Consider the following 16,401-nt stretch of genomic DNA (forward strand, 5'->3'; position numbering starts at 1 on the left):
TTAGCCACAGCAATCAGAGAAGAATAGGAAATAAAAGGAATCCAAATCGGAACAGAAGAAGTAAAGCTGTCACTGTTTGCAGATGACATGATACTATACACAGAGAATCCTAAAGATACTACCAGAAAACTACCAGAGTTAATCAATGGATCTGGTAAAGTGGCAGGATACAAAATTAATGCACAGAAATCTCTGACATTCCTATACACTAATGATGAAAAATCTGAAAATGAAATCAAGGGCACACTCCCATTTACCACTGCAACAAAAAGAATAAAATATCTAGGAATAAACCTACCTAAGGAGACAAAAGACCTGTATGCAGAAAATTATAAGACACTGATGAAAGAAATTAAAGATGATACAAATAGATGGAGAGATATACCATGTTCCTGGATTGGAAGAATCAATATTGTGAAAATGACTCTACTACCCAAAGCAATCTACAGATTCAATGCAATCCCTATCAAACTACCACTGGCATTTTTCACAGAACTAGAACAAAAAATTTCAAAATTTGTTTGGAAAAACAAAAGACCCCGAACAGCCAAAGCAATCTTGAGAACTAGAAACGGAGCTGGAGGAATCAGGCTCCCTGACTTCAGACTATACTACAAAGCTACAGTAATCAAGACAGTGTGGTACTGGCACAAAAACAGAAAGATAGATCAATGGAACCGGATAGGAAGCCCAGAGATAAACCCACGCACATATGGTCACCTTATCTTTGATAAAGGAGGCAGGAATGTACAGTGGAGAAAGCACAGCCTCTTCAATAAGTGGTGCTGGGAAAACTGGACAGGGACATGTAAAAGTATGAGATTAGATCATTCCCTAACACCATACACAAAAATAAGCTCAAAATAGATTAAAGACCTAAATGTAAGGCCAGAAACTATCAAACTCTTAGAGGAAAACATAGGCAGAACACTCGATGACATAAATCACAGCAAGATCCTTTTGGACCCACCTCCTAGAGAAATGGAAATAAAAACAAAGATAAACAAATGAGACCTAATGAAACTTCAAAGCTTTTGCACAGCAAAGGAAACCATAAGCAAGACCAAAAGACAACCCTCAGAATGGGAGAAAATATTTGCAAATGAAGCAACTGACAAAGGATTAATCTCCAAAATTTATAAGCAGCTCATGCAGCTCAATAGCAAAAAAACAAACAACCCAATCCAAAAATGGGCAGAAGACTTAAATAGGCATTTCTCCAAAGAAGATATACAGACTGCCAACAAACACATGAAAGAATGCTCAACATCATTAATCATTAGAGAAATGCAAATCAAAACTACAATGAGATATCATCTCACACCAGTCAGAATGGCCATCATCAAGAAATCTAGAAACAATAAATGCTGGAGAGGGTGTGGGGAAAAGGGAACACTCTTGCACTGCTGGTGGGAATGTGAATTGGTACAGCCACTATGGAGAACAGTATGGAGATTCCTTAAAAAACTACAAATAGAACTACCATATGACCCAGCAATCCCACTACTAGGCATATACCCTGAGAAAACCATAATTCAAAAAGAGACATGTACCAAAATGTTCATTGCAGCTCTATTCACAATAGCCCGGAGATGGAAACAACCTAAGTGTCCATCATTGGATGAATGGATAAAGAAGATGTGGCACATATATACAATGGAATATTACTCAGCCATAAAAAGAAACGAAACTGAGCTATTTGTAATGAGGTGGATAGACCTAGAGTCTGTCATACAGAGTGAAGCAAGTCAGAAAGAGAAAGACAAATACCGTATGCTAACACATATATATGGAATTTAAGAAAAAAAAATGTCATGAAGAACCTAGGGGTAAAACAGGAATAAAGACACAGACCTACTTGAGAATGGACTTGAGGATATGGGGAGGGGGAAGGGTAAGCTGTGACAAAGTGAAAGAGAGGCATGGATATATATACAGTACCAAACGTAAGGTAGATAGATAGTGGGAAGCAGCCGCATAGCACAGGGAGATCAGCTCGGTGCTTTGTGACCGCCTGGAGGGTGGGATAGGGTGGGTGCGAGGGAGGGAAACGCAAGAGGGAAGGGATGTGGGAACAGATGTATATGTATGACTGATTCACTTTGTTATAAAGCAGAAACTAATAAAAAAAAATTAAAAAAACCCAAAAACAGGATCCCTCCGAGTTAAGATGTCCTAGAGAATTAAGGTGAAGAAGGGTTCCACCTGGTCCAAATCACAGGCAAGGATCTTGTGCCTTTTGGAAAAATGGGTGAACTTTATGAAGGATGACTGGAATTGCAGTGGCCGCTTTGGGGAACCTTTAATTTAGATAAGATAGTCCACCTGAGGGACACCCTTAAAAAGAGAATATTCCAAATTTCTCAGAGACAATGGTAGGCAAAAGCTTCTAAAAGACAAAATGACTCCAAAAATAGCTTCTCTAAAAGAATCCTTACAGCACACAGAAAAAAATTTACCAAAAAATTTTGGTAAAAATCTCTAGCCATCAGCAGGTAACCTTAATTTATTCCATCCGCCAGAAATAATTTGGATCCAGCTATTCTTTTGAGTTTTATATTACTGTACCTGACACATGGTTAAAATTTTAAAATGAAAGTTATACAATCTCTATTTGTGTCTGTCTATATATTTATGTATATACGAATTCATGTATGGTCTGTGATATTTTTTAAAGAGCTCTATTTAATCTGCTTAAAGGAAAATAATCACATATAAATTAAGTGTTCTTAAAACTCTCAGAAATATAGAAACTAATCCAAATGCTTTTCAAGTTAGTGTGATCTGGAATGATTTTTGGTAAATAAAAGCTACTTCAAATGTGTTGTTTTAATAAAATAGGCTTGTCCTTAGGGTTGTCAACATTAAATATAATGCAAATATACAAACATTTCTACCCAGGTTTACTAGTAAAATAAGCTCATGCTATCTCTACATTACAAAGTTTGGCAGCAAGAAAAACAATGTAAGATGATGATTATCTGTTTAATGTTTAATCCAAGAACATTTACTAAAAACAAATAAATTAAATAGATGTAAGATAAAAGTTTATACTGTTAACTTAAATGATATTCATTATCTATTATATCCTATCTAGATCATTTCCAAATAAGATAATACACTGAGGGCCTCCCTGGTGGCGCAAGTGGTTGAGAGTCCGCCTGCCGATGCAGGGGATACGGGTTCGTGCCCCGGTCTGGGAGGATCCCATATGCCGCGGAGCGGCTGGGCCCGTGAGCCATGGCTGCTGAGCCTGCGCGTCCGGAGCCTGCGCGTCCGGAGCCTGTGCTCCGCAACGGGGGAGGCCACAACAGTGAGAGGCCCGCATACCGCAAAAAAAAAAAAAAAAAAAGATAATACACTGAAACATTAATTGCTAAACATAAATTTATCATAACTTTTTGGCTTCTTAATTTTTACAGATAAAAGCTACTTGGGGTTATAATAAACATGTCTTTTGCCAGATTAAAAAACTGTACTATCGAAAACATGAACAGGTCAATTATGAATGTGAATGAAGTTGAATCAGTAACTTAAAAACCTCCCAAAAGTTCAGGACCAGATGGCTTTACAGGTGAACTCTACCAAACATTTAGAAAAAAGTTAGCACCTGCCCTTCTCAAATTATTCCAAAAAAAGTGCAGAATGAGGAACGCTTCCAAACTCATTCTGTGCGGCCAGCATCACTCTGATACCCAAACCAGAAAAAGACATCACAAAAAAAGAAAATTACAGGCCAATATCACTGATGAACATAAACACAAAAATCCTCAACAAAATATTAGCAAGCTGAATTCAACAATACATGAAAAGGGTCATACACTACGATCAACGGGGATTTAACCCAGGGATGGGATTGAATCAATCTCATCCAAGAATGTTTCAATAACCACAAAGCAATTAATGTGATACACCACATTAACAAATTGAAGAAAATCATATCATCTCAATAGATGCAGAAAAAGCTTTTGACAAAATCCAACAAAGATTTATGATAAAAAAACTCTCAACAAAGTGGGTACAGAGGAAATATACTTCAACATAATAAAGGCCATATATGACAAGCCCACATCTAACATCATACTCAACAGTGAAAAGCTGAAGGCATCTCCTGTAAGATAAGAAACAAGACAAGGATGCTCACTCTCACCACTTCTATTCAACATAGTATTGTAAGTCCTAGCCACAGCAATCAGACAAGAAAAAGAAATAAAAGGAATCCAAATCAGAAAGGAAGAAATAAAACCATCACTGTTTGCAGATGACATGATACTACACAAAGAAAATCCAAAAGACACTGTCCAAAATCCTACCATAATTCATCAATGAATTCAGTAAGGTTGCAAGATACAAATAAATATACAGAAATCTGTTGCATTTCTGTATACTAACAATGAACTATCAGACAGAGAGATTAAGAAAACAATCCCATTTACAACTGCATCAAAAAGAATAAAATACCTAGAAATAAATTAACTAAGAGGGTAAAAGATCTGTACTCAGAAAACTATAAGGCACTGATGAAAGAAATTGGAGATGACACAAATAGATGGAAAGATACACTGTGTTCATGAATTGAAAGAATTAAAAATGTTAAAATGACCATACTACTCAAGGCAATCTACAAATTCAGTGCAATTCCTATCAAAATACCAATGGCATTCTTCACAGAACTAGAAAAAATAATCTTAAATTTTGTATGGAAACACAAAAGACCCTCCAATAGCCAAAATAATCTTGAGTAAGAAGGTCACAGATGGAGGTATCATGCTTCCTGATTTCAAACTATACTACAAAGCTACAGAAATCAGAAGAGTATGATACTGGCACAAAAACAGAAGCATAGATTAATGGAACAGAATAGAGAGCCCAGAAATATACATTTCTGGTCAATTAATCTATGACAAAGGAGGCAAGAATATACAATGGGGAAAAGACAGTCTCTCTAGTAAGTGTTCCTGGGAAAACTGGAAGCTACATGTAAAGGAATGAAATTAGAACACCATATATCACACCATATATAAAAATAAACTCAAAATGGATTAGAGGGGCTTCCCTGGTAGCACAGTGGTTAAGAATCCGCCTGCCAATACAGGGGACACAGGTTCGAGCCCTTGTCCAGGAAGATCCCATATGCTGTGGGGCAACTAAGCCTGTGCACCACAACTACTGAGCCTGTGCTCTAGAGCCCACGAGCCACAACTACTGAAGCCTGTCTGCCTAGAGCCCATACTCTGCAACAAGAGAAGCCACTGCAATTAGAAGCCTGTGGTGCCACAACGAAGAGTAGCTCCCACTCACTGCAATTAGAGAAAGCCCATGCACAGCAATGAAGACCCAATGCAACAACAACAACAAATGGATTAGAGACTTGAACGTAAGACCTGAAACCATAAAATTCCTGGAAGAAAACATAGGCAGTATGCTCTCTGACACTGGTCTTAGCAATATTTTGGGGTACATCTCCTCAGGCAAGGAAAACAAAAGCAAAAATAAACAAGTGGGACTATATACATCACACTAAAAAGCTTTTGCACAGCAAAGGAAATAATTAACAAAACAAAAAGGCCATCTACTGAATATAAAGATATTTGCAAACAGTATATCTGATAAGGGGTTAATATCCAAAATATGCAAAGAACTCATACAATTCAACATTAAAAAAACCAAACAACTCGATTAAAAAATGACCAGTGGAACTGAATAGATATTTTTCCAAAGAAGACACACAGACAGCCAACAGGTACATGAAAAGATGTTCAATATCACTAATCATCAGGGAAATGCAAATCAAAACCACAGAGATATCACTTCACACCTGTCAGAATGGCTATTATCAAAAAACAACAAATAACAAGTGTAGGCAAGGACGTGGAGAAAAGGGAACCCTTGTGCACTGTTGGTGAGAATGTAAATTGGTGCAGCCACTATGCAAAACAGTATGGAGTAATCAAGACAGTGTGGTACTGGCACAAAAACAGAAAGATAGATCAATGGAACCGGATAGGAAGCCCAGAGATAAACCCACGCACATATGGTCACCTTATCTTTGATAAAGGAGGCAGGAATGTACAGTGGAGAAAGCACAGCCTCTTCAATAAGTGGTGCTGGGAAAACTGGACAGGGACATGTAAAAGTATGAGATTAGATCATTCCCTAACACCATACACAAAAATAAGCTCAAAATAGATTAAAGACCTAAATGTAAGGCCAGAAACTATCAAACTCTTAGAGGAAAACATAGGCAGAACACTCGATGACATAAATCACAGCAAGATCCTTTTGGACCCACCTCCTAGAGAAATGGAAATAAAAACAAAGATAAACAAATGAGACCTAATGAAACTTCAAAGCTTTTGCACAGCAAAGGAAACCATAAGCAAGACCAAAAGACAACCCTCAGAATGGGAGAAAATATTTGCAAATGAAGCAACTGACAAAGGATTAATCTCCAAAATTTATAAGCAGCTCATGCAGCTCAATAGCAAAAAAACAAACAACCCAATCCAAAAATGGGCAGAAGACTTAAATAGGCATTTCTCCAAAGAAGATATACAGACTGCCAACAAACACATGAAAGAATGCTCAACATCATTAATCATTAGAGAAATGCAAATCAAAACTACAATGAGATATCATCTCACACCAGTCAGAATGGCCATCATCAAGAAATCTAGAAACAATAAATGCTGGAGAGGGTGTGGGGAAAAGGGAACACTCTTGCACTGCTGGTGGGAATGTGAATTGGTACAGCCACTATGGAGAACAGTATGGAGGTTCCTTAAAAAACTACAAATAGAACTACCATATGACCCAGCAATCCCACTACTAGGCATATACCCTGAGAAAACCATAATTCAAAAAGAGACATGTACCAAAATGTTCATTGCAGCTCTATTCACAATAGCCCGGAGATGGAAACAACCTAAGTGTCCATCATTGGATGAATGGATAAAGAAGATGTGGCACATATATACAATGGAATATTACTCAGCCATAAAAAGAAACGAAACTGAGCTATTTGTAATGAGGTGGATAGACCTAGAGTCTGTCATACAGAGTGAAGCAAGTCAGAAAGAGAAAGACAAATACCGTATGCTAACACATATATATGGAATTTAAGAAAAAAAATGTCATGAAGAACCTAGGGGTAAAACAGGAATAAAGACACAGACCTACTTGAGAATGGACTTAAGGATATGGGGAGGGGGAAGGGTAAGCTGTGACAAAGTGAAAGAGAGGCATGGACATATATACAGTACCAAATGTAAGGTAGATAGATAGTGGGAAGCAGCCGCATAGCACAGGGAGATCAGCTCGGTGCTTTGTGACCGCCTGGAGGGGTGGGATAGGGAGGGTGGGAGGGAGGGAGATGCAAGAGGGAAGGGATGGGGGAACAGATGTATATGTATGACCGATTCACTTTGTTATAAAGCAGAAACTAAAAAAACCCCCAAAAAACAGTATGGAGATTCCTTAAGAAATTAAAAATAGAACTACCATATGATCCAGCAATTCCACTGTTGGGTATTTATCCACAGAAAACAAAAACACTAATTCAAAAGGATATATGCACCCCTATCTTTACTGCAGCATTACTTACAATAGCCAAGACATGGACGTGACCTAAGCACCCATCAACATATGAATGGATAAAGAAGACGTGATATGTATTTTAAAATGGAATATTACTCAGCCATTAAAAAGAATGAAATCTAGCCATTTGCGACAATATGGATGGACCTACAGGACATTATCCTAAGTGAAGTAAGTCAGAGAAAAACAAATACTGTACGATTTCACTTATATGTGGAATCTAAAAAACAAAACTGAACAAACAAAACAGAAATAGTTATAGATACAGAGAACAAAGAGCTGGTTGCCAGAGGGGAGGGGATGGGGGGCAGAAAAAAAACAGGTGAGGAAGATTAAGAGGTACAAAATTTCCAGCTGCAAAATAAATGAGTCATGGGTATGAAATGTACAGTGTGGCGAATATAGTCAACTACTATATAATATCTTTGTTTGGTGACACTGTAACTAGATTTATCATGGTTATCATTTTGAAATGTATAGAAGTACTGAATCACTATGTTGTGTAACAGTAACTAACATAGTGTTGTAGATTAATTATACTTCAAAAACAAACAGCAAACAAATTCATAGAAAAAGAGATCAGATTTGTGGTTACCAGAGGCAGGGGGAATTGGACGAAGGCAGTCAAAAGCTACAAACTTCCAGTTATAAGATAAATAAGTACTAGGGATATAATGCACAACATGATAAATATAATTAACCCTGCTTTATGTTACATATGAAAGCTGCTATGAGAATAATTTCTAAGAGTTATCATAAGAAAAAAACCCTTTTTTTCTATTTCTTTAATTTTGTATCTGTATAAAACAATAGATGTTCACTAAAAAATTGTGTATGTAAGTCATTATGCTGTACATTTCAGAGTTACACAGTGCTGTATGTCAATTATATCTCCACAAAACTGTAAGAAAAAATTATACTGTGAGAAAACATCTCTAAAAAATATAATTTTTTGTAATTATGTATTCATGAATTTGCTAATCTACTATAGGATGCTGCTATTACGACAGTTCACAACTGCATGCTTCCTAGTTTTCACTGGAAAATAAACGTTAATAAAGGTTAAAATTTATAATCAATATATAAAAAAATACTAGAAACAAGAATGAAAGAAAACAACTTTGTATATAAAGTATGAGAGGAAAATGGGATGTATTTTTAGAAGAAGAGCATGCAAAGAATTTAGGTTGTATTTTTGTTATGGAAAAAAGAGAGTAATTTTGTACAGTAATTTTGTAAAGTAAAATTACTGTTCATTCCAGAATGAGAAAGAGAAAAGGAATAACACAAACTCTAAATGGATATAGAAAGTGCTTGAATTTTATGTTGGAAGGTCAAAGTTAGCTAAAATTATAAGGGTTTTAAAAAATGAGCTCAATAATAAACTGAAACAAACTAGAACGTTTTTACCCTCTGTGTTAAAAGCACAAAGTTTCTTAAATTATTGGTCTGCTCTTAATAAGATACAGTAAGTCCCCTACATATGAACCCTCAAGTTGCGAACTTTCAAAAATGCGAACGTGCATTCGCATGTCCAATCACATAAGTTAGTTCACGTGTCTGGCATACATAGTCACAGGTGTGCATCCTCTACAAGGGTTGTGTTTTTGCGTACTTTACTGTACAGTGCTGTATAGAGTACAGTAGTACAGTATCTTTATTTCAAGCCCAGGATGTCCAGAAGTAAGCGTAAAAGCAGCAGTATACAGCCGATTGTGTTAGTTGGGTACCTAGGCTAACTTTGTTGGACTTATGAACAAATTGGACTTACAAACGTGTTCTCGGAACAGAACTTGTTTGTATGTAGGAGACTTACTGTATTATAAAAGGTTTTTCTTTACCTTTTGTGTAAACTGTCTAGGAACTAAAGATTCTGTGTCTTAGCAAAATAATTTCCTGTGCTTCATGTTATCTTTATCAGGTCCTTAACTACTTAGGAAAACTGAATCTTTACAACATTACAAGAGGTAAGGTTTTTTTGGTTTTGTTTTGTCTTTTACAAATATGTAACTTTCTGTATTTGCTTTTGAAATCTTTTAGTTGTCACTTTGGCTGAATAGGTAACTAAGTTTTGCTTCACAGTAAAGCATTTACAATCAACTACAGGCCAAAATGCTTTGTCTTTATGGAGATTCATGGAAAGGACCCTGACAAGTACTCTGGAATACAGATTTCTGATAACTTTAAGCTCATACCACTAAACTGAGTAAGAATTTCTAGAACTCTAATGGAGAAACTGCTTAATTCATAAAACTGCTAACCCAAGATCAAGCAAAACAAGGATTAATTACATGGGACCAAATGAACTGATGAAAATAATTGTAACTTTTATGACTTTGTTTGAAACACTGTCAGTTCTTCAATGCTTGTTTTCCAGATTTAAAGAACCCTTTTTTCCTCTCCTTCTAAGCTATCTAAACTTAAAACAATTTGGTAAAGTATACTTTTAAAAACAAAAATGAAACATTTATTTTTTCTCCTTACCTGATCCCTTCAGAATTAAAACAAACAAATTAAAAAAAAACAACCCTTACTGAGTATTCTTATTTTCATGGCAATATAGATATTTGCATAAATTCAATAAGAATCTGTTCTCTTTGTAACAGGACACAACTGGACAAGTCCTTCGCTTGCCTTCTTAGCATAAAGAGGCTATTAAAGATCTAACCTGAGATCTTACTTATTAAGATCTTATCTTACTTATTAAGATCTTATCTTACTTATTAAGACAGTTTTAAGGATCTAAAGTAGACTTTATGGAGCCAATAAAGCCCCTTGGATATTACCAAAGCTTTGACTGGAGTACCGTATTTGAGAATGTGCATAAAGTCACTGTTCTTGCTGCACTTATGTAAATAACAAGCCAAGTTTAAAGAGACTAGACTTATTTTACAAACAAATTACTTGTGATTATCTTTGGTAAAAATGAGGTGACTACAGAGAGAAAAATTATGTTTAAACAGAAAACTTTGGCATATTCATAATCAAATTCGAGTCCTGCTTATTGTCTTTGAGGTTTTGTATCTAACTGTAAACTGGACTGGATCCTGAACTCTTCTAGTTTTCTCCAATATCTGGCTATGACTCTCCAAACTAATATTTTCAATTTCCTCCCACCCTCTGACTTGATATAAAAACTAAAACTGTCCTTTTCCTCAAACCCTACAAGCTACAGCTTTCAGTCTTGATATAGACTTCGGAGAAGTCACAACAGATCACATATAGACAAGACAACCTTCATACCTACTTCTATGTAGGCGACTCAGAGCTCAGCAGAACACCTGATGACATCATCAAAGACATTCAAACTGCAAACCAGGAAAATCTATCAGTTTGAAACTGCCACCTTCATTCCACCTTCATCCAAAAGTCCGAGCTCAACTCCAAAAATTTTCTCGACTGGCTGCTCTCTAGACTCAACAACTGCATTTATAATTTGTTCCAACTAATCTTTAATCTTTGCCTTTCTTTTGTTTCCATAGAAATGCTTCTTATTGAATACTTGATTGCTCACACCATATAGAAGCCTACTTAGATGGAAGCTTACCTATAACACCGCCTCCTAAAATAAGACATCCTCATGTTTATCCCATCTTAAGTAATCATGACATAGTTCAGTACTATAAGGCACTAATGCAATACTGAAAGGCTTATTTCCACAGGTCCATAAAGCTTTCTGTGATCTGCTTCCAAAGAAGACAATGTGCCCCATATATTAGAACCTAGAGACTCAGTTTATTGGAAAAGACACCAACAAAAGACTGCACTTAAACCTCATTGGGAGAGACCTTATTCTCTGCAAAATCTCTACAGTTACAGCAAGAATCTGTAAATTCTTTAGCCAGAGTTATTTTAGACAACTGCATAGCCTTAGACACCCTAACCACCCAAGACAGAAGTGCATGTACTGTAACTGGTAAAAAAAAAATGTTGTTTCTATGTTAATATATCAAAAAGATCTTAAAGATCAGATGCCAGTCTTTAATCAAATAGGCAACGCTTCTTCCCTTGATTATTTAGTTGGTTAAATCATGGCTCCTGGGACTCTGCTCTGGAGAATCTTTCAATCCTTGACTACTATTCTCCACATAGTCATTATATTAACCTCCCTAAGTGCCTTGTATCCTCTCAAGAGTTTAAATGTCTTTCAGCGACTACTCACACATCATATGTTATCCATCAGGATTAGACAACTGGAAGAACTCAATGATCCCACTGACCGTGTCCAGGGTGACTATGTAACTGCCGGTAACAGCAATTACATGACCATCCATCCCAAGGACTACATCAAAGGGGTAGTGAGAGTAACACCATATTGGTTCACACTCTAAGCTTGCCGAGAGAAAGACCAAAAGTCGGGGACTTTTTAAATAAAATAAATGGAGACCAGGCTTGAAAATCCCCCAAGCTGACCAAGCCATGTAGACCGCATAAGCGAAACCAAATCTAGTTTATATCATGAACATAAGTGACACTTAACAGGTTATTCCTTGTAAATGCCTCTAATAATCAACTTAAATTGTCTTCTTAAAATAGCGTAAGATAATCACTTTTAACCAATCCCCTGCTGTCTGTAAACTCCCAACGTAATAACCATTGTAAAGGTTAAACAGCTTCCTCGTGCTCACTTTATAAAGCCATCCTGTACCTACATGCCTCTGTGCTTCTGGTTTCTGCCTCAATAAAATATTCATATCAAGTAAACCTCTCTGAAATTTCTTTTAATACTCGGCAGCCTTCTAAGGATTTAAATATGTTACGTTTATTGCTCACTACAACGCCATGAGATAGGTACTGTTATTATACTAATTTTGTAGATCAAGAACTAGGGCCCAGAGAGGTGAAGCTACTCTCCCACAGTCACACAACTGGAGAATAATAGCAAAACCGGGAGCTGAACCCAGCAAGCACAATCAAGGATTTGAGCGCTGTGTCAAAGAAGCAATATTTATCCCTGTTACAGTAACTGGGTGGAACTTTGATGAAGGCTTCTGAGAGCCCCATCCAGTGTTTTGTTTTTTGTTTTGTTTTGTTTTACCAAGGCTTTCAGCTCCCATCAGAGACAGGCCGCTGCCAGAAACCGCCCGGGCGTGCAGCTGTCAAAGCTGACTGATAGGACATCTATCGGGGGCCAGAGGGGCAAGCCTGCCGGGCAGCCCCCCTGGTACGACGGTCCTCAGCGAGGAGAAGACAAAATCAGAGACCCAGGTCTAGAAACACCCGCGGGGCCTTCTCGGTGGGAGGCAAGAAGGGGGCGGGGAAGGGGAGCCGCGCGGGGCGGCGGGCGCGGGCGGCGGGCGCGGGCGGCGCCGGGGCGGGGCGACAGGGAGGCGGGCGGGGCGGACTCACAGATCCAGGAGCTGACTGACCCGCTGCTGGCTCGGCATCGCGGCCGCCCTCGGGAGCCTCTTCCGCGGTCCCGGGGCCGCCGAAATCCAGCCAGAGACCGTCTGTCAACTCCTGCCCCGGAGAGACGCGTAGGCCCTTGTGACGTAGCCCGCCTCTTCCGGTGACCAGGCGCGGGCGCGCTGGCGACTGCCGAGCCCCTTTGGGGCGGAGCCCGGCGCGCTGCGCCGGAGCGGCGGCGGGATAAAATGGAAAGGAGCCTTTCGCTCAGAGAAGCGCTGCGGCAGTTGTCGTTCTGCAGCCCTGTGGCCCGGCTCCGGGGGCTTCCCGAGTCGGCCAGCCCGGCGCGCGACCTAGCTCGGTACCCCTGGAGCCGCGCGTGGCTGCGAGGTCGCTGCTCTTACTACAGGGGTGCGTTTGATGCTGGGCCGAGCATCTGGCGATGCACACCGGGGACCCCCTTGGATACAGACTCCATGACCGTCAAACAGAGAGTTTTAGCGGATCCGAGAGTGACTGCCGTTTACCGAGCACTTTCTGGAAGAAAGCACGCAGCTTTCAGTAATTAACCATATTCTTTTAATCCTGTGAAGTCGGAATTATTTAGCCTTATTTTACAGAGGAGGACATTACGTGCCTACAAAAAAGCTCAGTAAGCATTTCATCATGGAGCCAGGGGCTTGTGTTCAAATCAGAAAATTTTCTGAAGAAGAGGGACCTTTCCCCAGGTGGAATTGTCTCTCCTTGGTTATGCTGCAGAGAACTTGATACTTTTTGGTGCTTTTTCATTCTTCCTTGTAGATTAATTTCATTCTTCCTTGTAGGTTATATGTCTTCCTTTTGTAAGCTTTTGAAAGTTGGAACCCAGTCTTGTTCATCTCTTCAGGATGCTGCTTATTCAATCAGCACGCATTTACCAAGCACTGAAGGAGGGCAGGGATTGTGCTGGGTGCTGAGGATTCAGTGGTGAACCCTTGAACCAGACAAGTAAAAAAAGACAATCAGAACAACTGTTAAATGCTAAGATGGAGTTAGTTCTACTGGAACACCCATGGAAGGGTGGGGGGAGCAGGTTGAGAGAAAAACGTGGTCTGTTAGGGACAGCAAATAGTTCAGGATGGCTACAGTGGAGAGTGGTGAGGTGCATGTAGAGGAGGGAACAGGCAAACTTTTTCTATAAGGGGGCAGAAAATAAATATTTTAGGTTTTGTGGGACATCCCTTGTTGCTGAACCGAACTGGGCTCCGCGTGTCCTACCTGAAGCCAAGCTGATCTACTGACCACTGGGTTGTGGTGAGGGAGAGTACAGGGCGCCAAGCAAGAAGAACAGGCAGCTGATGCTCAAAAGACCGGAACTCACCTGATGGCTTTCTGGCAAGAGTTTTTAAAGGCAACACTACAGGTGAAGGTGGCAGGTGCATGATCAGCTCACGGACATTTTTCTGATTGGTTGGTAGTGAAGTAACGGTGATGTTTGGGGAATATTAATTATCAACCTTCTGGTTCCATCCAGTCTGGGGGTCTGTGTGCTTGTGGTCAGCGTGTGTTCAACATCCTCTACCTGGTTGGGGATCTTAGTTTCTGCAGAACAACTCAAAGATATGCATCAGATTGTTATCTACATCCCTGCAGGAGAGCTAGGAGTTCTGTGGCTATTGTTCTAATCATTAACTGCTTGAGTCTGCTCTGGAACTCATGGAAGGCCAAGCAAGAAGCAGGGGATACGAGAAGTTTGTACCCAGGAAGGCCTCACAGAGTCCTGCTTTGTTTCAGTCCCACTTTTCTTTGATACTCCTCAATCCTGAGGGGAACAGGGGCGGGACAAGAAAGGGAATAAGTTTTGGACAAGAGAGGTTAATTATAAACTTGGCAGGGAAACTCGGTTTTAGGAGGACTGGGTTTCATCCTTGACCTTAGGAGGTCACAGCTACTCACCTTGTAGCTCAAAACCAGCCATAGACCATATGAATGGCGGGGGTGGGGGAGGTGTGTTCCAATAAAACTTTATGGACGCTGAGGTTTGAATATCATGTAGTTGTCAGTGTTATGAAATATCATTCATCTTCTGATTTTTTTCAACCATTTAAAAATGTAAAAACCTTACATTGAAAACTGTACAAAAACAGGCAGCGGCCTAGGTTGGATGGCTGTGGTGGCTTGCCTTCTGATCTAGAAAGCTAAAATGGGGGCGTGATGGCCTGTGCTATGTTAAACAGTTTAGGCTTTGTCTGAAGTACTTTGTGCACAGTCATAGATAGGTTTTAAGCAAGGACGGTACATGCATAGGAAGGATGTTTTTGAAAGAACTCTAGCTGTTCTGTAGTAAACGAATTATAGCGGTCACAGATGGAGACTTGGAGACCAGAAAGGTGTCTTTTGCTAATAGCCTAAACTTAAGTAATAGCAGCAGACTGGATAGACAGATTCAAGAGGTAATGGAACTAGAGCCAATAGGATTTAGAGATTGGTTGGAGTGGAGGGAAAAGAGAAGAGTCAAGGCTAATTTCTAGGCTTTGGATTTGGAGAATTGGGTGACATATGGTGATGCCATTTTAACAAGCTGAGAGGATTACAGGGGTTTTTTGAAGAGAAGGGGAGATTAAATTTTGGACATATGAATTTTGCAGTGTCTATGGAAGATATAGCCTTGGGGCTATAGATCTGGAAATTATGCCGTTTTGCTTTTAAAGGTGAGATTGAACAGCAGCAATAGTACATGTATTTACTTATGAATTCAGTACTTTGGGGGAAGAATCGTCTGCTGCTCTGGGAGTCATTTGGACCTTGGAAGACCTTGACAGATCAGATAAGGGCAGACTTCATGGTCCTTCCTATCTGTTTGTTGAGTGCTGCCCAGCTTGAATGCTACACAGCTATCCATCTAGGTCTTCCTGCTGATTACCTGATTCTTCAACACCAGCAAGGTGCAGGCCACTGCCCCAGTATTATGAGATGTTAAACTTTGGATGCCTGCGTTCTTCTAGATAGTCAGAAGAAAATGTCACAGCTGCTTTTTTATGTTTTTTTCTTTTTAAGAAAATGTCAATTATATAAAAAGGTAAGATAACAAAGTCCTAGTTATTTCTAGCCAATTATTTTAAAGGTCAAAGATTTGTAAACCCTCATGATATCACAATTCTTAGAAGTGTTTTTACAATGATTTCCTGCAGATTTTAGGGCCTACAATTTACAAACTAGCCTCTCAGTTACTTAGCATAACTATGACAAGAATTTGAGTTTCTTGCCACTGAATAATATAGGTCTGATGTATGTTGTGGTTGCCCTAAGGTACTCATCTCATTCCTACCTTATTTTTTGGCAGCGATGTGGTTTGGGGACTGACTTCATCTTCAGTGGTGGGTCCAGATTAAGGCTAATCAGTGATTACTATAGTAATTGATTCAAAGGTTAGCAGGCCTAGATTAATCAAGAAACCACAATATTCCCTCAGCCACCAAG

The 16,401-nt window shown here is 39.2% G+C and overlaps 1 protein-coding gene across 2 annotated transcripts in view; it reads right to left on the reverse strand.

Annotated features, from left to right (window-relative positions):
- AMN1 (antagonist of mitotic exit network 1 homolog) overlaps positions 1 to 13,102 on the reverse strand; it is a 71,332-nt gene extending 58,230 nt beyond the window's left edge. Inside the window, exon 1 of one of the 2 annotated variants that reach the window (XM_060113580.1) lies at positions 12,966 to 13,102. Coding sequence is in view for 1 of the 2 variants with exons in the window: in XM_060113579.1 (XP_059969562.1) it covers positions 12,946 to 12,983 (38 nt within the window). In the remaining variant the exon portion in view is untranslated. Of the gene's footprint in view, positions 1 to 12,945 lie in introns of both variants that reach the window. The other variant, XM_060113579.1, reaches the window with a different exon arrangement.
- Positions 13,103 to 16,401: the final 3,299 nt, after the last annotated feature.

The sequence above is a fragment of the Mesoplodon densirostris genome, chromosome 11 (assembly GCF_025265405.1).
Source record: "Mesoplodon densirostris isolate mMesDen1 chromosome 11, mMesDen1 primary haplotype, whole genome shotgun sequence".
Classification (NCBI taxonomy): domain Eukaryota; kingdom Metazoa; phylum Chordata; class Mammalia; order Artiodactyla; family Ziphiidae; genus Mesoplodon; species Mesoplodon densirostris.